This window comes from Oncorhynchus clarkii, chromosome 22 (genome assembly GCF_045791955.1).
Source record: "Oncorhynchus clarkii lewisi isolate Uvic-CL-2024 chromosome 22, UVic_Ocla_1.0, whole genome shotgun sequence".
NCBI classification, from domain to species: domain Eukaryota; kingdom Metazoa; phylum Chordata; class Actinopteri; order Salmoniformes; family Salmonidae; genus Oncorhynchus; species Oncorhynchus clarkii.
In genome coordinates this window covers 11775853-11799762 of record NC_092168.1, presented here as the reverse complement: position 1 = coordinate 11799762, position 23910 = coordinate 11775853, and the positions used below count along the sequence as shown (strand labels likewise).

Below are 23910 nucleotides of genomic sequence, written 5' to 3'. Positions count from 1 at the left end.
GCCTTAATTTAACCAGGTTGTCCCATGGATGTTAAGAAAACATTCTTATGCATCATTAAGATGCTGCCACACCTTGACTTCTTCAATGTTTGTCGTTCCCTCCACAGGCCATCCAGTACATCCCAGACCACCTCGGCTAAGAGAAGTCTCATGTTACCCAATCACTCGACCCCCTTCAAGAAAGTGCGCCCCATGCTGGACTACGGTGGCTGGAACAAGCCCAGACCATCCACTCTGGCCCAGCCCCAGCCTCCACTGCAAGGGTAAGGAGACATCCCAGGGTTATACTGATAATTCTAAAGTTAACCTCCGGAGTCAATGAGGGGCTTTTATAGTGCTGCCCACCTACTATGTAATGTGTGATATACTATATCTGTTAATGCTCGTTATGAATGTGCCATACGGCTGACCCCAATTATTCAATTGTTTGGTCGATAGGCTGTTGGTCGACCAAGATTTATATTTTTTGAGTTAGTGTCTATCAATTCTCCATGACATAAATCACTAGCAGTACATTTGCCGTTAATTCCTATATTTTTTAATCTACAATATTTGTTTGGTTATTGTTTGCAAAGTGCACAACCTATGCTACACTTGTGAGAAACAAGTATGGGTTTATTTAATTACTTTTACGAGTTTTGTCAATTTAGTTAGTCTTTTGTATTGAGCGCTCCTGTCAATTTTTAGTAAGGACGCGCACCTGATTACGCATGGAAGTAGGCCTATAGGCTACCTGGCCTGCGCGCAAATGAAGGCCTATAAATGTGCCCATTTGGGGGATCTGATAGTATTTCTGATTGGCTTAATGCACCACCACTAATGAGCTGTGGAGCTTCTCAAAGTAATGTTTTCTCAACCTCGAACAGCAAGCAAACAGTCTGTTTTTTATATCTATTGAGAATGACTGTAGTTCCTCTATGTAAACTCAGCAAAAAAATAATCGTCCTCTCACTATCAATTGTGTTTATTTTCAGCAACCTTAACATGTGTAAATATTTGTATGAACATAACAAGATTAAACAACGGAGACATAAACTGAACAAGTTCCACAGACATGTGACTAACAGAAATTGAATAATGTATCCCTGAACAAAGGGAGGGGGTCAAAATCAAAAGTAACAGTCAGTATCTGGTGTGGCCACCACCTGCATTAAGTACTGCAGTGCATCTCCTCATGGACTGCACCAAATTTTCCAGTTCTTGCTGTGAGATGTTACCCCACTCTAACACCAAGGCACCTCCAAGTTCCCGGACATTTCTGGGGGGAATGGCCCTCACCCTCCGATCCAACAAATCCCAGGCATGCTCAATGGGATTGAGATCCGGGCTCTTCCCTGGCCATGGCAGAACACTGACATTCCTGTCTTGCAGGACATCACCACAGAACGAGCAGTATGGCTGGTGGCATTGTCATGCTGGAGGGTCATGTCAGCATGAGCCTGCAGGATGGGTACCATATGAGGGAGGAGGATGTCTTCCCTGTAACGCACAGTTTGCCTGATTGCCTGCAATGACAACAAGCTCAGTCCAATGATGCTGTGACACACCGCCCCAGACCATGACGGACCAAATCGATCCCGCTCCAGAGTACAGGCCTCGGTGTAATGCTCATTCCTTCGACGATAAACACAAATCCGACCATCACCCCTGGTGAGACCAAACCACGACTTGTTAGTGAAGAGCACTTTTTGCCAGTCCTGTCTGGTCCAGCGACGGTGGGTATGTGCCCATAGCTGATGTTGTTGCCGGTGATGTCTGGTGAGGACCTTCCTTACAACAAGCCCTCAGTCCAGCCTCTCTCAGCCTATTGTGGACCGTCTAAGCACTGATGGAGGGATTGTGCATTCCTTATGTCACTCCGGCAGTTGTTGCCATCCTGTACCTGTTCCGTAGGTGTGATGTTCGGATGTACCGATCCTGTGCAGGTGTTACACGTGGTCTGCCACTGCGAGGACGATCAGCTGTCCGTCCTGTTTCCCTGTAATGCTGTCTTAGGCGTCTCAGTACGGACATTGCAATTTATTGCCCTGGCTACATCTGCAGTCCTCATGCCTCCTTGCAGCAAGCCTAAGGCGCAGATGAGCAGGGACCCTGGGCATCTTTCTTTTGGTTTTTTTCAGAGTCAGTAGAAAGGCCTCTTTAGTGTCCTAACTTTTCATAACCGTGACCTTAATTGTCTGTCTGTAAGCTGTTTATTTTTGACTGTTCCACAGGTGCATGTTCATTAATTGTTTATGAACAAGCATGGAAAACAGTGTTTAAACCCTTTACAATTTAGATCTGTGAAGTTATTTGGATCATCCTTGAAAGATAGGGTCCTGAAAAAAGGGACGTTTCTTTTTTTGCTGAGTTTATTTGAAAAAATCTTAACCACTCAGCATGAAAGGGAAAAATATCATGATCTGATCCAGTGGAAATGTCATCAAATAGGCCTACCTGATTATTTCTTATCCCTTATGCCTGTGTCTGTCCCGAGCTCACTGGCACGGGAAACTCGGAAGGCCCAGAATATCTTATGCAAGTTTGCTATCTGCTTTGGGTCAGACCCAAGTTAATAGTTGATACAATGTTTAAAGTTTGTGGCCATGGCCTGTCTGCAATTGTGATTTATTTCTATCAGGATATTTTCAACCTGCAGGCTGCAATATTTTTTATTTGTTTGCTTATGTAGGTGATTGTTTTTTAGTTAGTTGGCAGTATAAGCTACTTTTTAAGTTTGCATAATTTTCATTTGGATACAAGTTTGATTAACCACATGACAGTGATTGAGATACAAAGACGTTATTATAAATTAAACCGTTCCATGAAAGAACTGGCACGCAGATTGGTAGAAGTCTTAAGACAAATTGGCATTCCTCATGATAATGGTTGCCGACGACTCGTAGCTTATTACTGGCAGCTTCGGCAGAGTCTACGAAAGCCAGCAGGAATGGGAGAAGGATGGTAAAGGTTCAGGTTAAAATTGTATTATTCTGCCGATCTTGTTCTCTGGCTCCCTCTTGAGTTGTTTGACTTATTTCATCAGAGTGCGCTTAACCCCTCTAGACTCGATTGACGCACCGGTCAGTCAAAGAAACGTAATACAAAAATCCCCATCAAAATCCGTCAGTTTAACCTAGTGATATCTATTTTTTTCATTGGATCAGTCTCAATCCGGCAATGTCGCCCTTCCACATCTGCAGTGAAAGGTGGCATAGCTAGAGAAATGTTTGTCAGACCACGAGACAAACATCTGTAGCGTCCTAACTAAACCACTGTGGAAAGGGTAGACTCAAACACAATGGTGGTCTCCGTTTTGCTCAACGACCACGGACAAGTGTCGTGTGACTCGTCTGAAGTCCATAGTGTAGTGCCAAATTCTGTTTGTAGCTTCCGAACCGTTTGGGCTACAAACTGTGAGTCCACTGTGGAAAGATGAGATTCTCCGTTTTGCTTTACAACCCCCACAAGTGTCACGGGACTTGTCTGAAGGTAACCAGCACCAGTATTATTATTTTTTTTAAATGTAAGTATGAAGGTAGGTTTGTTACCTACCCCAAAAATGTTTAATATGTGTAAAATAATACTATTTTAAAAAATAAATAAAAATGTGATGTGTGCCTTTGGAAAATATTCAGATTTGCATTTTTTTTGTTACATTACAGCCTTGTTCTAAAAGGGAGTAAATGAAAATAATTCCTCAGATCTACACACAATACCCTATAATGAAAGCAGAAGCTGTTTCTTTTTATTTTTGCAAATGTCTTAAAAACAAACCTTATTTACATAAGTATTCAGACCCTTTGCTATGAGACTCGAAATTGAGCTCTGGTGCATCCTGTTTCCATTGATCTTCCTTGATGTTTCTTCAAATTTATTGGAGTCCACCTGTGTTAAATTCAATTGATTGGACATGATTTGGAAAGGCACACACCTGTCTATATAAGATCCCACAGTTGACAGTGCATGTCAGAGCAAAAACCAAGCCATGAGAGGTCAAAGGAATTGTCCGTAAAGCGCTGAGACAGGATTGTGTTGAGGCACAGATCTGGGGAATGTTACCAAAAAATGTATTCCGCATTGAAGGTCCCCAAGAACAGAGGCCTCCATCATTCTTAAATGGAAGAATTTTGGTACCAAAAAGACTCCCTAAAGCTGGCCACCTGGCCAAACTGGGCAATCGGGGGCATTGATAAGGGCATTGGTCAGGGAGGTGACCAAGAACCCAATGGTCTCTCTGACAGAGCTCCGGAGTTCCTCTGTGGAGATGGGAGAACCTTCCAGAAGGACAACCATCTCTACAGCATACCACCAATCAGGCTATGGTAGAGTGGCCAGACAGAAGCCACGCCTCAGTAAAAGGCACATGACAGCCTGCTTGGAGTTTGCCAAAAATCTCTGGTCTGATGAAACCAAGATTGAACTCTTTGGCCTGAATTCCAAGCGTCACATCTGGAATAAACCTGGCACCATCCCTACGGTGAAGCATGGTGGTGGCAGCACCATTCTGTTGGGATGTTTTTCAGCGGCAGGGACTGGAGCGAGACAAAGATGAACGGAGCACAGAGATCCTTAATGAAAACCTGCTCAGGACCTCAGACTGGGGCGAAGATGCACCTTCCAACATGACAACAACCCTTACCACACAGCCATGACAACGTAGGAGTGGCTTCCGGACAAGTCTCGGAATGTCCTTCAGAGTGGCCCAGTCAGAGCCCGGACTTGAACCTGATCGATCATCCCTGGAGAGACCTGAAAGTAGCTGTGCAGCAACGCTCTCCATCCAACCTGGCAAAGCCTGAGAGGATCTGCAGAGAAGAATGGGAGAAACTACCCAAATGCAAGTGTGCCAAGCTTGTAGCATCATCCAAAAGGAATCAAGGCTGTAATCGCTGCCAAAGGTGCTTCAACAAAGTACTGAGTAAATGATTTGAATACCTATGTAAATGTGATATTTCTGTTTTTTTATTTTTACTAAATTGGCCAACATTTCTAAAAACCTGTTTTTGCCCTGTCATTATGGGTTATTGTTTCTCTATTGATGGGGGGGGACAGTTTAATATATTTTAAAATAAGGCTCTAACCTAACGTGAAAACAGTCAAGGGGTCTGAATCCCTTTTGAAGGCACTGTATACCCAGCTTTCTCATCTCCCAGATATAGGACAAACACTTCAATCTTGTTTCTGATTTATTTTGAATGTATTTTTTGCCATTTTATGGTAGTACATTTTTAGATATCCCAATGTTATTTGTTTTTTTTATATAAAGGGGTCCTTGATATTCAAAATCAAATGGTCACACTATGGATCATTTAGCCATCTCAAAACAATTCCATATGTCAGCTTTGAACCCACCCCCCCAACGGCGTAGGCTCTTAAGAATTAAAGCATCAAAGCTTAATACATAGAGTTGATTTTATTAAAACACACAGGGTGTGTCTAAATGGAAAAATACACACAAAAGAATGTCAGCTAATTGATTGGTCGAAAGAAGACATTTCGGTCAACAGACTTTTTGTTGTCGCTTACAGCCCTAATGTGCCGAAGTAGATACTTTCAGTTGAAAACATGCCTTTTCACCAGTGGTTGTGGTACATGGATGGAGTTATACTTACAGTTTTCTCTAACCTCTTTGCTGCAGATTCTCCAACCTGGGCAACACGTGTTACATGAACGCCATCCTGCAGTCTCTCTTCAGCCTGCCATCGTTCTCCAATGACCTGCTGAAGCAGGGAATCCCATGGAAGAAGATCCCCGCCAACGCCCTACTCAGGTAGCCTACTGTTACTGCAGTCACCCTTTAAAAAAAACAACCACATTTTAGTCATTTAGCAGATGCTCTTATCCAGAGCGACTTACAGTAGTGAGTGCACACATTTTTGTACTGATCCCCTGTAGGAATTGAACCCACAACCCTGGCGTTGCAAGCGCCATGTTCTACCAACTGAGTAGTCAATATTTCCACTAACATTGGATTTACTCTTTTTAAAAGCTGTTTTTGTTTTGGTGGCTTAGTGTTTTCATGGCTATGACTCAATATTTCTCTAACTGCTCAGCTGACTTGTGTACCTGCCCTGCACCCTCACTGACCCTCTCTGTTGTGCATGCAGACGCTTTGCCCACTTGCTGGCCAAGAAGGACATCTCGTGCCCCGAGGTAAAGAAAGACCTGCTGAGGAGAGTGAAGAGTTCCATCTCCTCCACAGCTGAGCGCTTCTCTGGATACATGCAGAACGTAAGACCTATAATATTTGCACCACAACCATTTTGGCTCTTTTGTAGCTCTGTATACTCACGCCCCCCTCCTCTCCCCCAGGACGCCCATGAGTTCCTGAGCCAGTGTCTGGACCAGCTTAAGGAGGACATGGAGAAGGTGAACAAGAGCTGGAAGAGCGAATCGGCGGCGTGGGACGAGGCCCCCCAGCAGGCGGCCGCGGTCAGGCCTGGGGAGGAGGCGGACACCTCACACACGTACACCTGCCCCGTGGTGGTCAACATGGAATTTGAGGTGCAGCACACCATCACCTGCAAAGGGTGAGTGAATCATCACCTCAGACTGTGGATTTCTGGGTGGTACCTCTCTTCCCTGATGGAAAAAAAATCTTGGACGTGTATTAGACGCCATAGATTTAGCTTTTAATAGTCCATACCTTTAGCTTTTATGGTATTACCTTTCCTAAGCATATGAAGTTGTCATAAAGACTGACTGAATGTCATGTTATAAACAACAAATCATGAAAAAAGGTTGTGCTATTGTGTGGTTTCAGCTGTGGAGAAGTGGTGACCAAACGGGAGCAGTTCAACGACCTGTCCATTGACCTGCCTCGCAGGAAGAAGACCATCCCTCTCCGGTCCATCCAGGACTCTCTGGACCTCTTCTTCAGGGTGCGTGTCCACTGTCCCCAAAAACCACCAGGCTAGCGTCCGAATATGTCCAAATATACTGTATATCAACTAGGGCTGTGGCGGTCATGAAATTTCGTCAGCCGTGCATTGTCAAGCAAATAACTGCCGGTCTCACGGTAATTGACCTAATGGTCAATTAACATGAACACATTTAGCAATTCCTGGCTTCCACACACAGCCCACAAGCCACTGATACAGACCTTTGGACATCTACATTTTAATAAGTCTAATAAATCCATGTAGTATGGCCTTCACTTTCACAATAAATCCATGATTTATTTTAGACTGGTCTAAAGAAACATGATATGAAGAAAATGTAGTCCATTTCAGAAGAACAGAATAGCATACTCTGTTGTCCTAATCTGGCTTTGCCATATTGCTGTGGGCTATACTCATTTAGCAGACATTTTCTTAGAATCCCATGCCATTATTTTATAATGTTTTATAGTATGAAGAATACAATTGAACAAAGCTGAAATTTTCTCAAAACTATTTGAGTGCGCACATTCTATGTTGAGCGGTTAAAGAAATAGGTACTCCTATATACTTAATTTAGAGTTATTTATGTAACGTTAATTGTTCTACAAACATTGGGCTCCTTGTTTATATTTGTTATACATTCTAAGGCTGCGTGATGCGACTCTAATGATGATTTGAAAAAAGTCACATGAAAGGCATGAGCTCTGCTTTGTTTTTTGTGCAGGCTGTTTACACTTAATCAGTCTCTCATTCACAATTTGACAAGCACTTGATAATGCTTCGGATTTCCCGGCGGTATCCCCTTTGTTTGGCTGTGTTGCCCCCTAAAGAAATCCATGCCCTTTGCGGCCAGTGGCCGTTGTGTCCTTGGGCTGAATATAATAATTTGAATTTCCTTCTCCCTGTGTGCTCTGAAGCACCTCTCACTCACATGGGTCTCCGTCACGTGAAGACAGACACATCGGGGATGCAACTGCACGTGTCTTTATACAATTCTGAGGTGCATATTAAAGATATTGGAAAAACTGTCTACATTTACTTTGTCAGCCAACAAGATGAGTAGGCCTAACAAACCGCAGAAGCACTTGCCGATGTCAATCTACTATCCCTTATAGTACAAAAGTTGACCTATTATTTTCTGTGCAAGAAATAAATATTCCCAACATAGTCTGTCTGGAACACTTGTGGGATACCAAATTAATACAACCACTAGCATAACAACATTTTTTTACGCAATGAGGCTGATGCAACAGAACAGAATGTTTAGCTTAAAATGTTGATAAACTATTAGGCTATTTCTTCAAATTATAAGCGCAGCAATGTGCACACGGCAGTAGTCTATAAGTGCAAATGTTCCATTAGCGGGAAAACACCATTTATCAAAAGTGACCGCAAATGTGATTATGCATGCAATGCTTTTATTATAAAGGTACACTTTTATGGTAAATTATCTTCCCCAAACTTGAAACTGGCTGGCTGCTTATGTTGCCAGTTAGGCTCTACACCCCTTGTAAATCAGATTAATGTGCTTCATTGTAAGAAGTTATTTGGTCACTAGTTGTGATTCAAACCTTGTGAAAACTTATAGGCCTATGGGCTAGGCTACATGAGGTATGATAATATGATTATAAAAAGCCTTATTGCACACAAGCTGGGCATCGTTCACAAGTGATAATATATCATTCACAAGTGATCGGCTAATTTTGTCACCTATCAGACTATTCTTGATTTAATCTTGTCTTTACATATACTAAATAAAATGTGAAATTTGATTTAGGATGGACCATTATCATGCACCTGTCTCAAAACTGGCAATGGGGAAAAATACATCTACTGTATGCACTTAAATAGCAAATGGAGGATGCTTTTCCCGTGGTTCATTTTCACGCTCCAACTGCTCTTAAACGCTAGTAAAACCAAATGCATGCTTTTCAACCGTTCGCTGCCTGCACCTGCACACCCGACTAGCATCACCACCCTGGATGGTTCCGACCTAGAATATGTGGACATCTACAGTGCCTTGCGAAAGTATTCGGCCCCCTTGAACTTTGCGACCTTTTGCCACATTTCAGGCTTCAAACATAAAGATATAAAACTGTATTTTTTTGTGAAGAATCAACAACAAGTGGGACACAATCATGAAGTGGAACGACATTTATTGGATATTTCAAACTTTTTTAACAAATCAAAAACTGAAAATTGGGCATGCAAAATTATTCAGCCCCCTTAAGTTAATACTTTGTAGCGCCACCTTTTGCTGCGATTACAGCTGTAAGTCGCTTGGGGTATGTCTCTATCAGTTTTGCACATCGAGAGACTGACATTTTTTCCCATTCCTCCTTGCAAAACAGCTCGAGCTCAGTGAGGTTGGATGGAGAGCATTTGTGAACAGCAGTTTTCAGTTCTTTCCACAGATTCTCGATTGGATTCAGGTCTGGACTTTGACTTGGCCATTCTAACACCTGGATATGTTTATTTTTGAACCATTCCATTGTAGATTTTGCTTTATGTTTTGGATCATTGTCTTGTTGGAAGACAAATCTCCGTCCCAGTCTCAGGTCTTTTGCAGACTCCATCAGGTTTTCTTCCAGAATGGTCCTGTATTTGGCTCCATCCATCTTCCCATCAATTTTAACCATCTTCCCTGTCCCTGCTGAAGAAAAGCAGGCCCAAACCATGATGCTGCCACCACCATGTTTGACAGTGGGGATGGTGTGTTGCTTTTACGCCAAACATAACGTTTTGCATTGTTGCCAAAAAGTTCAATTTTGGTTTCATCTGACCAGAGCACCTTCTTCCACATGTTTGGTGTGTCTCCCAGGTGGCTTGTGGCAAACTTTAAACAACACTTTTTATGGATATCTTTAAGAAATGGCTTTCTTCTTGCCACTCTTCCATAAAGGCCAGATTTGTGCAATATATGACTGATTGTTGTCCTATGGACAGAGTCTCCCACCTCAGCTGTAGATCTCTGCAGTTCATCCAGAGTGATCATGGACCTCTTGGCTGCATCTCTGATCAGTCTTCTCCTTGTATGAGCTGAAAGTTTAGAGGGACGGCCAGGTCTTGGTAGATTTGCAGTGGTCTGATACTCCTTCCATTTCAATATTATCGCTTGCACAGTGCTCCTTGGGATGTTTAAAGCTTGGGAAATCTTTTTGTATCCAAATCCGGCTTTAAACTTCTTCACAACAGTATCTCGGACTTGCCTGGTGTGTTCCTTATTCTTCATGATGCTCTCTGCGCTTTTAACGGACCTCTGAAACTATCACAGTGCAGGTGCATTTATACGGAGACTTGATTACACTCAGGTGGATTGTATTTATCATCATTAGTCATTTAGGTCAACATTGGATCATTCAGAGATCCTTACTGAACTTCTGGAGCGAGTTTGCTGCACTGAAAGTAAAGGGGCTGAATAATTTTGCACGCCCAATTTTTCAGTTTTTGATTTGTTAAAAAAGTTTGAAATATCCAATAAATGTCGTTCCACTTCATGATTGTGTCCCACTTGTTGTTGATTCTTCACAAAGAAATACAGTTTTCTATCTTTATGTTTGAAGCCTGAAATGTGGCAAAAGGTCGCAAAGTTCAAGGGGGCCGAATACTTTCGCAAGGCACTGTATAAGTACCTAGGTGTCTGGCTAGACTGTAAACTCTCCTTCCAGACTCGTATCAAACATCTCCAATCTATTCCGCAACAAAGCCTCCTTCACTCATGCCGCCAAACTTACTCTAGTAAAACTGACTATCCTACCGATCCTCGACTTCGGCGACGTCATCTACAAAATAGCTTCCAATACTCTACTCAGCAAACTGGATGCAGTTTATCACAGTGCCATCCGTTTTGTTACTAAAGCACCTTATACCACCCACCACTGCGACCTGTATGCTCTAGTCGGCTGGCCCTCGCTACATATTCGTCGCCAGACCCACTGGCTCCAGGTCATCTACAAGTCCATGCTAGGTAAAGCTCCGCCTTATCTCAGTTCACTGGTCACGATGGCAACACCCACCCGTAGCACGCGCTCCAGCAGGTGTATCTCACTGATCATCCCTAAAGCCAGTTCTCTGCTGCCTGTGACTGGAACGAATTGCAAAAATCTCCCTCACCAACTTCAAACATCTGCTATCAGAGCAGCTAATCGATCGCTGCAGCTGTACATAGTCTATCGGTAAATAGCCCACCCAACTTTACCTACCTCATCCCCATACTGTTTATATTTATTTACTTTTCTGCTCTTTTGCACACCAATATCTCTACCTGTACATGACCATCTGATCATTTATCACTCCAGTGTTAATCTGGAAAATTGTAATTATTCGCCTACCTCATGCCTTTTGCACACAATGTATATAGACTCTCTTTTTTTCTACTGTGTTATTGACTTGTTAATTGTTTACTCCATGTGTAACTCTGTGTTGTCTGTTCACACTGCTATGCTTTATCTTGGCCAGGTCGCAGTTGCAAATGAGAACTTGTTCTCAACTAGCCTACCTGGTTAAATAAAGGTGAAATAAAAAAATATATAAAAAACTGCCAGCCAGGTAGGCTATACTTCTGTAAAGACGAGCAATGTGCTTTATTAATTAAGTTGAGATATAAATATAGAAGGCCTAGCCTATAGAAAGCTGATGGGATTCTCTTAAGTAGAGTCCATCACTCTTCCTTCTCACGCAATTGCATAGCCTATAGAAATGTTGCACAACATGGGCTCTCATGAAGTGTTTGATTAGATTTGATAACATTTGCATTGATGTCAGTGATTAGAGGGACAGTAGAGTGCTGAGTACCAGGCAGTTAGCAAGTTTGTTAGGCTACTAATGACCATCAGCAGCATCAGCCCTTGGAGACTCCTAATTACTGTGACTGCCTTCATGACTCGTGACCACCGGTGTGGCAGTAATACGGTCACCGTAACAGCCCTAATTTCAACTCACTAAAGCATGGGTGACCAACTTTTATATTCACAACAAAACAAAACAAATTGGGTGGGAGGGACATACTCAATATACTTTTAAAAATGACTAAAACCAAATTGAAACTGAATAAATAATGGAGCTACAGTCACCGTTTCTTGACTGTGTCCAGCTCACTAATAATCACTGAAATGAAAGCTAGACACTCGGGGAGCATCAAATTCCCAAAATTAAGGATAGAGGATACATTTTTTTTAGCAAACTTTGACGCCAAGGAAATGTAATATGTTTTCAGTGTGGCTCTCCGGACCTCGTTGAAGAACGAATGCGGCCCTAGAGGCAAACAGGTTTGACCCCCCCCCCCCCCCCCCCCTGCAATGAAACAGTTAACCAAGTATCCACATCCTAATAGGAAGTAGATGAGTTGAATGTGTGTTGATGTGTGTTCCAGATGGAGGAAATCGAGTATTCTTGTGAAAAGTGCAGCAGGAAAGCGGCGACAGTGACTCATAAATTTAGCCGACTCCCCAGGTATGCCCGTGTGTCTACAATAGTGATCTGATGTTAAAGTGAATGAGAAGTTCTGGAGGTTCACCAGAACCCTAAATTCATTCCTTTCTGTTGTTTCCCCCCCATGCAGAGTACTTATCTTGCACCTGAAGCGCTACAGCTTCAACGCCCAGCTGTCCCTAAACAGTAAGCTGGGCCAGCAGGTGATGATTCCCCGCTATCTCACACTGCTGTCCCACTGCACAGACACTACGCAGCCCCCCCTCAGCCTGGGCTGGAGCGCACATGGAACCATGTAAGAAACACACCCCACAGTGAAAATTATCTAACGTTTGTTGCATAATTATACCATTTTACCAAGGCCGGACATTAATTTTTGTACTCCACATTTTTTGGGGTGTTTAACACTTTGGACCAAAAAGGTAACGGAAAATTGTTGTATGATGCAGGGCACCACTACAAAATAAAACGTGTTATTAGGCCTGTTACAGTGCCTTCAGAAAGTATTCATACCCCTTGACTTATTCTACATTGTTACTACCTGAATTCTAAATGGATTATTTTCCTCACCAATCTATATGCAATACCCCATGAAAACATGTTTTTAGAAATGTTTGCAAATTTATTGAAAATTAAATACAGATATCTCATTTCTATACGTATTCACACCCCCTGAGTCAATACTTTGTAGAAGCACGTTTGGCAGCAATTACAGCTGTGAGTCTTTCTGGGTAAGTCTCTAAGAGCTTTCCACATTGTATTGTCAACATTTGCCCATTATTCTTTAAAAAAATTCAAGCTGTCAAATTGGTTGTTGAACATTGCTAGACAACCAGTTTCAGGTCTTGCCATATTTGTAAAAAATCAAATGGCTAAAGTAGCCTACTTCAAAGCAAGGTAGCTGTTTATTGATAACATCCTTTCAGGGGAGATCTATTGACAGCATGGGAGACATTACTAAATTCTTAATTAGGATTATCTAAGAATATATTTTAAAGTTGTCAGAGTGACATGCCCAATGTTGAACAGAGGGGAATCCCAGCTTTTCAATGGTGTCAGACTTTTACAGCCGGAGTAAGCATTGATTTATTAACGCACCCGTTGATCAACTGCGTGTCGCCATTTGTAGTTATGGTGGTGAAGTTTTTAGGACATTGGACATGACAATTACATTAATACATGATAATAGTTAACTACCGAGAACTATCCAGGCTACACAATAGGTGTTGAATTGGCTAACTAGTTGGTCTGTCATTATTTTGTAGCCTTACCTGCTGTAATGTCTCCCTCTCTCATCTAGCACACATGCAGTTCATGCACACACCCATGATTTTTCCAGGGTTGGTCTGTACAAAACCTGTTTGCTGACCGAAAATGTGCACGTAACTCACTAATCGGCAAGGAATAGAAACAAATGTGCACACAGATCTGTTCTTTGATCTCAATAGCACATCTCGCCAAAGGGATTATTGAAAGACCACTCTGCCTGTCAATGCAATACAATCCTACTCTAATGTGCTCTGCAGAAATTAAATTACCTTACCACACCCTGTTTTTTTTGTACAGGGCACGAACACTGAAGGCCTCCCAGTTGGTGAACTCCTCCTCACTACTTTGGTAAGCCACTCATTTAACCGTTCTCTAACACTATGGTATCACTTCCACCCCATGGACACCAATCATGTTTACAGTAGGTCTCTTGTTTCTTTGATGTGAACATTGTGTAGATTAGCGGTTCCCAAACTTTTCCATTCCAGAGACTACCAAATCACCGGCAAACTCTTGAGGACCACATTCCAGGAATGGCGCAATTTAACAAAGTATCTTGGCGGAGTTCATTTTATCAGTAAATGTAACTTATTATTAATAGTTGTATTATTATTGTAAAACGGTGTAGAATCAGCTTGATTCTCACATCTCTGTCGAAGAAGTTTGGACCTTCTTTTTTGATATTTTCAGTGGTATTGTTAACAGACGTGAGAAACCGTGATCTTGCAGAGATACTCCACCTCAAGAATTGCATTTGGTGAAAGGCTCGGCACATGCATACTCAGGCTGACTGGCTCTCGTTCAGGCAAATGAGAAATAAGTGCACTCAGGCTACCCGGAAGGCCAAAGTTAGTTACTTTTAAGGAGCAATTCTCTCTGTGGGTCTAACCCCAAAAGTTCTGGAAAATGGTTAAAGACCTGGAGAATAAGCCTTCCTACTCACAGCTGCCCATGTCCCTTAATGTTGATGATGTGGTTGTTACTGACAAGAAGCACATGGCTGAGCTCTTTAATCACCACTTCATTAAGTCAGGATCCCTGTTTGACTTAGCCATGCCTCCTTGCCCGGCCAACATTTCCTCATCTTCCACGCCTTCTAATGCAACTATCCCTGATGCTTCTCCCTCTTTTTCCCATGCCCCGCTACAAAGTTTCTCCCTGCAGGCAGTTGCTGGGTCAGAGGTGCTACAGGAGCTCCTTAAAAATTGACCCCAAAAAAACATCTGGGTCAGATGGTTTAGACCTTTTCTTCTTTAAGGTTGCTGCCCCTATCATCGCCAAGCCTATCTCCGATATTTTTAACCTGTCTCTCCTTTCTGGGGAGGTTCCCATTGCTTGGAAGGCAGCCACGGTTCGTCCTTTATTTAACCTGTCTGGGAACGGGGTTCCGCTAGCGGACAGCGAATGAAATTGCAGGGCACCAAATACAAATCAACAGAATTCTCATAAATCAAATTTCTCAAACATACAAGTATTACGCACCATTTTAAAGATATGTGCCACAGTGTCTGATTTCAAAAATGCTTTACAGCGAAAGCACACCAAACAATTATGTTAGGTCACCACAGAAAAACCCAACAATTTTTCCAGCCAAAGAGAGGAGTCACAAAAAGCACAAATAGAGATAAAATTAATCACTAACCTTTTGACACTCATAGGACACAATACATGTATGTTTTGTTCGGTAAAGTTCATATTTATATCCAAAACTCTCATTTTACATTGGCATGTTACGTTCAATAGTTCCAAAACATGCAGTGATTTTGCAGAGAGCCACGTGAATTTACAGAAATTCTCATTATAAATGTTGATGAAAATACATGTGTTATACATGGAAATATAGATAAAACTTCTTAACCTGTTGCGACGACCAAACCCGGATCCGGGATTCTATTTATAGCCCTAAGCTCATTACCATAACGCAACGTTAACTATTCATGAAAATCGCAAATGAAATGAAATAAATATGCTATCTCTCAAGCTTAGCCTTTTGTTAACAACACTGTAATCTCAGATTTTCAAAATATGCTTTTCAACCATAGGAAAACAATCATTTGTGTAACAGTAGCTAGCTAGCGTAGCATTTAGCGTTAGCATTAGCGTTAGCATTTAGCAGGCAACTATCACAAAAACAAGTAAAGCCTTCAAATAAAATAACTTACCTTTGAAGAACTTCTGATGTTTTCAATGAGGAGACTCTCAGTTAGATAGCAGATGCTCAGTTTTTCCAAAAAGATTCTTTGTGTATTAGAAATAGCTCCGTTTTGTACATCACATTTGGCTACCAAAAAAAAAAAAAAAAAAGAAAAAAAAAACGAAAATTCAGCCCTCAAAACGCGAACTTTTTTCCAAATTAACTCCATAATATCAACTGAAACATGGCAAACGTGGTTTAGAATCAATCCTCAAGGTGTTTTTCCACATATCTCTTCGATGATATATCCTTCGTGGAAGCCTGGTTTCTCCTTGCTCTCAAATGGAAAAATAATTGGACCTGGCTTTGCGCTCCAATTTCGACGCAGGGACACCAGGCGGACACTTGGAAAATGTAGTCTCTTATGGTCAATCTTCCAATGATATGCCTACAAATACGTCACAATGCTGCAAACACCTTGGGGAAACGACAGAAAGTGTAGGCTCATTCCTTGTGCAATCACAGCCATATAAGGAGACAATGGAAAACAGAGCTTCAGAGATTCTGCTCATTTCCTGGTTGACGTATCATCTTGGTTTCGCATGTAGAATGAGTTCTGGGGCACTTACAGACAATATCTTTGCAGATTCTGAAACTTCAGAGTGTTTTCTTTCCAAAACGGTCAATAATATGCATAGTCGAGCATCTTTTCGTGACAAAATATTGCGCTTAAAACGGGAACGTTTTTTATCCAAAAATGAAATAGCGCCACTAGAGATCCAAGAGGTTAACCTGTTGCGACGAGCAATCCCGTATCCGGGAGCGTAATTATAGCCTCAAGCTCATTACCATAACGCAACGTTAACTATTCATGAAAATCGCAAATGAAATTGAATAAATATATTGACTCACAAGCTTAGCCGTTTGTTAACAACACTGTCATCTCAGATTTTCAAAAAATGCTTTTCAACCATAGCTACACAAGCATTTGTGTAAGAGTATTGATAGCTAGCATAGCATTAAGCCTAGCATTCAGCAGGCAACATTTTCACAAAAACAAGAAAAGCATTCAAATAAAATAATTTACCTTTTGAAGAACTTTGGATGTTTTCAATGAGTAGACTCTCAGTTAGATAGCAAATGTTCAGTTTTTCCAAAAATATTATTTGTGTAGGAGAAATCGCTCCGTTTTGTTCATCACGTTTGGCTAAGAAAAAACCCTGATAATTCAGTCATTACAACGCCAAACTTTTTTCCAAATTAACTCCATAATATCGACAGAAACATGGCAAACGTTTAGAATCAATCCTCAAGGTGTTTTTCACATATCTATTCGATGATAAATCACTCGTGGCAGTTTGGTTTCTCCTCTGAACAAAATGGAAAAATGCATGCATCCAAAAATGAAATACTGCCCCCAGAGTTTCAAGAGGTTAATGCAACCGCTGTGTCAGATTTTTTTATAACCTTTACTGAAAAAGCATAATCTGAGTACAGCGCTCAGAGCCCAAAACAGCCAAAATAAATATCTGCCATGTTGTGCCGTCAACATTAGTCAGAAATAGCATTATAAATATTCACTTACCTTTGATCTTCAGCAGAATGCACTCCCAGGAATCCCAGTTCGACAAATGTTTGATTTGTTCCATAAAGTCCATCAATTATGTCCAAATAGTTTCTTTTGTTAGGGCGTTTGGTAAACAAATCCAAACACGCGTTCAGGTCCAGTCGGACGAAAAGTTCAAAAAGTTATATTACAGGTCGTAGAAACATGTCAAACTAAGTATAGAGTCAATCTTTAGGATGTTTTTATCATAAATGTTCAATAATGTTCCAACCGGAGAATTCCATTGTCTGTAGAAAAGCAATGGAACGAGAGCTACCTCATGTGAAATGTGCGTGACTGAGAACGAGGCTGCTGCCAGACCCCTTAGTCAAAACAGCTCTCATCCGGCCCCCCTTCACAGTAGAAGCCTGAAACAACGTTCTAAAGATTGTTGACATCTAGTGGAAGCCGTAGGAAGTGCAAAATGACTAATATCCCACTGTGAATTCGATAGGGGCTGAGTTCTAAAACTACAAACCTCAGATTTCCCACTTCCTGTTTGGATTTTTTTCTCTGATTTTTTTGCCTGCCATATGAGTTCTGTTATACTCAGACATCATTCAAACAGTTTTAGAAACTTCAGAGTGTTTCCTATCCAATTCTAATAATAATATGCATATATAATATGTATGCATATATAGCATCTGGGACTGAGTAGGAGGCAGTTTACTCTGGGCATGCTATTCATCCAAAAGTGAAAATGCTTCCCCCTATCCCAAAGAAGTTAAAGGGTGAGACAAAGCAGATCCTAACTGCTACAGACCTATTTATATTTTGCCCTGTTTATCAAAAGTGTTGGGGAAAATTATAAATAATCAACTGACTGACTTTCTTGTCTATAGTATTCTCTCTGGTATGCAATCTGGTTTCCGCTCAGGTTATGGATTTGTCACTGCAACCTTAAAGGTCATCAATGATGTCACCATTGTTTGACTCTAAGCAATGTTGTGCTGCTATTTTTATTGACTTGGCCAAAGTTTTTACTACGGTAGACCATTCCATACTTGTGGGCCAGCTAAGGAGTATTGGTGTCTCTGAGGGGTCTTTGGCCTGGTTTGCTAACTTCCTCCAAAGAGTGCAGTGTATAAAGTCAGAACATCTGCTTTCTCAGCCACTGCCTATCACCAAGGGACTACCCCAAGGCTCAATCCTAGGCCCCACGCTTTTTTCCAATTTACATCAACAACATAGCTCAGGCAGTAGGAAGCTCTCTCATCCATTTATATGCAGGTGATAGTCTTATACTCAGCTGGCCCCTCCCCAGATTGTGTTAAATGCTCTCCAACAAGCTTTCTCTACCATTAACCTATTTCTGAACACCTCCAAAACAAAGATCATGTGGTTTGGTAAGAAGAATGCCCCTCTCCCCACAGGTGTGATTACTACCTCTGAGGGTTTAGCGCTTGAGGTAGTCACCTCACACAAGTACTTGGGAGTATGGCTAGACAGTGCAAAGTCCTTCTCTCAGCACATATCAAAGCTGCAGGCTAAAGATAAATCTAGACTTGGTTTCGTAATCGCTCCTCTTTCAACCCCAGCTGCCAAACTAACCCTGATTCAGATGACCATCCTACCCATGCTAGATTGTAGAGACATAATTTAAAGATTGGCAGGTAAGGGTTCTCTCGAGCGGCTAGATGTTCTTTACCATTCGGCCATCAGATTTGCCACCAATGCTCCTTATAGGACACATCACTGCACTCTATACTCCTCTGTAAACTGGTCATCTCTGTATACCCGTCACAAGACCCACTGGTTGATGGTTATTTATAAAAACCCTCTTCGGCCTCACTCCCCCGTATTTGAGAGCTCTACTGCAGCCCTCATCCTCCATATACTATATCGGCTAAATTCCCAATCTGGCCATCAAACCATCACGGTCACCTAATAATCCCCAGTTTACAATTGGCTCATTCATCCCCCTCCTCTCCCCTGTAACTATTCCCCAGGTCGTTGCTGCAAATGAGAATGTGTTCTCAGTCAACTTACCTGGTAAAATAATGGATAAATAAAAAATACAAAAATATACAACACCCGTTCTGCCAGTCACGTTCTGTTAAAGGTCCCCAAAACACACACGTCCCTGAATCACTCATCTTTTCAGTTCACTGCAGCTAGTGACTGGAACGAGCTGCAACAAACACTCAAACTGGACAGTTTTATCTCAATCTCTTCATTCAAAGATTCAATCATGGACACTCTTACTGACAGTTGTGGCTGCTTTGAGTAATGTGTTGTTGTCTCTACCTTCTTGCCCTTTGTGCTGTTGTCTGTGCCCAATAATGTTTGTACCATGTTTTGTTGCCACCATGCTGTGTTTGTCTTAGTTCTCTCTTTATGTAGTGTTGCGCAGGAGGGCTTTTGGTAGGCTGTCATTGTAAATAAAAATGTAAGACTTGCCTCGTTTAAATAAAATACATTGTTATTACAATTTGCATTGTGTAAAGTAATTATAAATGACAAAATTAGATTCTAAAAATAAATGAATAAATGTTGGACCACCTGCAATACCTCTGGTCCACAGGTTGAAAACCACTGGTGTAAATGTTTGGATCTTCTAACCACTGTCTTTATTTCCTTCCCCCAGGAAAGTGTCTCTGAAGGCAGGGGGCAGCTCCAGCAGTATCCTGGTGGACTCTGACAGCGAGGAGGAGCTGAGCCGGAAGGCGGTGAGCCGCAAGCGACGCCTCAGCGACTGTCTGCCTGACGACAAAGCAGAGGAGGTAGGGGGACTTGGGAGAAATTAGTTACTACAACTTAACCACTGACACATGCAGGGACAGGTTGAAAGAATACTGTTGGTTTAGGTCCGGTGTGACATGGTGGGCTCTGGTTGTGTGTTTCGGTCCAGCGAGGCGTCCAACACACAGACGCGTCAGACATCAACGATGAGGCGATGCTGGCGGTAGTGCTAGAGATGAGTTGTCAAGACACTGGTCTCTCCTGCCCTGCCCCTGAGGACGAGCCAACCAGCAGCCCCGACACGGGCTTCGGGGACGCCGACCCTGACACCCAGGAGCCAAACTACCACCCAGACCTGCTGGAGACGGACAGCAAACCGTCTGCAGGTAACCACGACACACACACACCCCAGCCAGGAGCGAAGTAGGCTTAAACAGATAAAACACCAAAACAACTCTCTGTAGTTACTAGATGTCCATTATGAAATTTGTGAAATTGTAATTTCCTTGAGTCATGAAGACCATGGACTGTTTTGAAATGTGCGTTTCACCAACCCTTGCGCAACAGAGTGTATCTGTGTGTGTAGATGCGCTGGACTCCCTGGATCTGACCATGGACGAAAACAAGGAAAACCAGACACCTGAGGGGGTGCAGGGGGAGCTGGACTGGGTGCAGCAGTTTAGCCTGGAGCAGGAGCGGGAAGAGCAGGAGCTGCAGCAAGCCCTGGCCCAGAGCCTGCAGGAGCATGTAAGACTCCCAACACACACTAGGCCATTACATAGAGACCGATACAGCTCTACCCTTTTTACTGTTGGATAAACCTGGTGTCTGTGGTTCACCAATGTTTTTGTAATGTAGGCTAATCTTCCCTCTGCATGTTTTGGTGAATACCCAAAATGGGTTTTAAGCTCTGACCCACCAACTTTATATAATGTCAACTAGGTGTCCATTTGACCCTGTATCCAGCAATGCTGCCTTGTTGCACCATCGCAATACATTCCAGTGACATTTTCAATTTGTGGTATGTCCTACAGGAAGCCCAAGAGATGAGGGAGGATGACGACCTCAAGAGAGCCACAGAGCTCAGCCTGCAAGGTACAGCATAGACACTGGTACCCCTTTTTTAAGCATATACTCAGCATCACAAAACAAATGTAGTATGTGTGTGTGTTTACACCAGGGGTTGGAATCAGTTCCGGTGTTCCAACCAGAAAATACGTTCTGAATCGGTTCGAACCAATAAATAAAAAAAGTAGCAGTTCATATAGGTCAGGGAGGGGCAACTTTGATAGGGGTGGGGGCCACACACTCTGGACTCATGAGGGGCTGTAGTTGCCCCCACACACACAAACACACACTGCGGGCAAAACAGTTTAGTGGCACACCTCTTGACAGCGGAGAGACTTAACTTTTAGAGTTCATTTTGTGCAATTTTATACATTTTGTCATAGTGTAGAGATAAATATTTGCAGTTTTAATATGGTATCTGAGTGAGACTAACAAAATCAATGGGGGGGGGGGGCCCTGGCTGATAATTTGACCGTGATAACAAGTTTAGTTTAGCGGCCAGCAATCTAATTTACCAATCTGAAAACATTTAGTTGACATGGGCTAATTGACTATCAGTGACGGACATAACAATAGAGAAACTGCTGATTCACAACCACATTTCTAAATTGCACCTTGTGTATTCTACTATTCCAACTTGCAACAAACAGTAAGTTGAGTTGAATTTGATCCGAGGGCCTCCAAAAGGGGGCCAACATGCCGGCAGTTGCCCATCCCTGATCAGTGGTGGAAATTGTCATATTTGAGTAAAAGTTAAGATATCTTAATAGAAAATGACTCAAGTGAAAGTCACCCAGAAAAATCCTATTTAAGTAAACGTCTAAAAGTATTTGGTTTTAAATATGCTTAAGTATCAAAAGTAAATGTAATTTCTCAAATGTACTTCAGTATCAATCATTTCCAATTCCTTATATTAGGCGAACTAGACAGCACCATTTTCTTTTTTTTTTCCTTTTCTTTTTTTAAAAATTGATGGATTGTCAGGGACACGCTTCAAACCTCATAATACATAATTTACAAACGAAGCATATGTTTAGTGAGTCCCCCAGATAAGTGTGTGAATTAGACCATTTTCCTGTCCTAAGCATTCAAAATGTAACGGGTACTGTTGGGTGTCAGGGAAAATGTATGGAGTCATTTTCTTTAAGAATGTAGTGAAGTACAAGTATAAAGTTGTCTAAAATAGAAATGGTAAAGTACAGATACCCCCAAAAAACTACTTCAGTAGTACTTTAAAGTATTTTTACTTAAGTACTTTACATCACTGTCTTATTTACATGTTTGATTGGTCAGATAAGTGCAGGTGCGAGATGCGACTGAAATTTCACGGATGAGGAGAGGGCAACGGGGGGGGGGGGGCTTGGCTTGAAGCGCTGAACATCATGATGTGAATTGGAATGTGTTTAGGCTGTTACTATTATTATAACTTCACAAAATTACCAAATTATATTCTAGACATTATGAAGATTTTGTGAACTAAAAAGAATGTTAGTAAGCCGAAGGCAAGATATATGAAAATAACGGTTTTGTTCCAGAACACGAGAGATCCCTTTTGTTCCCGGTTCCGTTTCACTTCCTCTGAAAATGTTGTTATTTTTTGGTTCCCTGAACTGGTTCCAACCCCTGGGTTGCGCATTTCAGTGGTTTTCACGTGTCTTGATCTGCTCTGCTCTGGTTTCTCCCTCCCAGAGTTCAACAACTCGTTGCCGGAGCTGCTGTGTTCAGACGAGGATTCTGGGAACGAAGAGGTGCTGGACATGGAGTACAGTGAAGCAGAGGCTGGGGACCTGAAGAGGAACGCTGAGGTACAGAGCCTCCCTACTTTTCCTCATCTCCCACACTAACCAGCCTTCACCAGGGTCCTGTTCAGTAGGGAGTAAACTCTCGTGGACAGTCACACATAACATAAATGGTAGTAGTGTCTTACTAGAGACTGAGATGTGACGACTAACAAGCAACTTTGTTCTGGTACGCAGCTTTTTTTTTGTCACTGATTTGGACAAATCACGATTTCGCAGGTGAATTCGAATTCGAATTTCTAAATGGGACATTTGGCCCATAGATTTGCCTGAAACTGGCAGAGAATTTCTGTTTAGGGGGTCGAGAAATGGCTATTCTTGTTAGTATCTTTTCTAATGTGTGTGTGTATATGTCCCCCCCGCCGCCCCCAGAACTTAATCGAGCTTCTGATGCAATTATACAACATTTTAGTTCTGGGTGTCTGACATTAAGTAAGGAGAAACGTTTTGAAATGGAGTGAAACGTCCTGGCTTGAACACCTCTTCCTTTCTTGTTCCCAGAGTGGAGATCTGGCCAATTCCTTCCGGCTGATCAGTGTAGTCAGTCACATCGGGAGCAGCTCCTCCTCTGGTAAGCACTGCCCTCCCTATAAACCACAGTCTGCTAAGATATATGGCTGTGTTACGAGATGCACCGTTATTTGTGGGACCCAAAAAATGTGTTCAAGTTGAATGAATATTGAAGCATGAATATCATTCATATTTTTTGGTAGCAACGGATTTCTGCGCATCTCAAAACACACTACGGTGTAGCAGGAGCCACAGATTATCACTAATTCGTGAAACAACGTAAAGCATGAAAATGTAAGGTTGTGTGAGCTGAGGCAACATATATGATTACGATACCATGAGAACCCCAAACACTGGATTCTTGTAGTCTAATATTAACCTATAATTCAATCGCCCGACCCTCAGGCCATTACATCAGCGACATCTACGACATGAAGAAGCAGTCGTGGCTGACCTACAACGACCTGGACGTGTCGCGCACACAGGAGGCCATGGTGCAGAGGGACCGCGACCGCAGCGGATACATCTTCTTCTACATGCACAAGTGAG

The 23910-nt window shown here is 42.2% G+C and overlaps 1 protein-coding gene across 2 annotated transcripts in view; it reads left to right on the top strand.

The window, feature by feature from the left end:
- LOC139380386 (ubiquitin carboxyl-terminal hydrolase 37-like) overlaps positions 1-23910 on the top strand; it is a 34045-nt gene that overhangs the window by 7962 nt on the left and 2173 nt on the right. For both annotated transcript variants that reach the window (XM_071123021.1, XM_071123022.1), the window contains exons 9-23: positions 108-263; positions 5621-5752; positions 6090-6213; positions 6295-6512; positions 6746-6863; positions 12235-12314; positions 12424-12588; positions 13860-13910; positions 19890-20025; positions 20154-20370; positions 20571-20731; positions 21019-21079; positions 22742-22857; positions 23353-23422; positions 23767-23905. In XM_071123021.1, the coding sequence (XP_070979122.1) occupies positions 108-263; positions 5621-5752; positions 6090-6213; positions 6295-6512; positions 6746-6863; positions 12235-12314; positions 12424-12588; positions 13860-13910; positions 19890-20025; positions 20154-20370; positions 20571-20731; positions 21019-21079; positions 22742-22857; positions 23353-23422; positions 23767-23905 (1944 nt within the window). The remainder of the gene's footprint in view (positions 1-107; positions 264-5620; positions 5753-6089; positions 6214-6294; positions 6513-6745; positions 6864-12234; positions 12315-12423; positions 12589-13859; positions 13911-19889; positions 20026-20153; positions 20371-20570; positions 20732-21018; positions 21080-22741; positions 22858-23352; positions 23423-23766; positions 23906-23910) is intronic.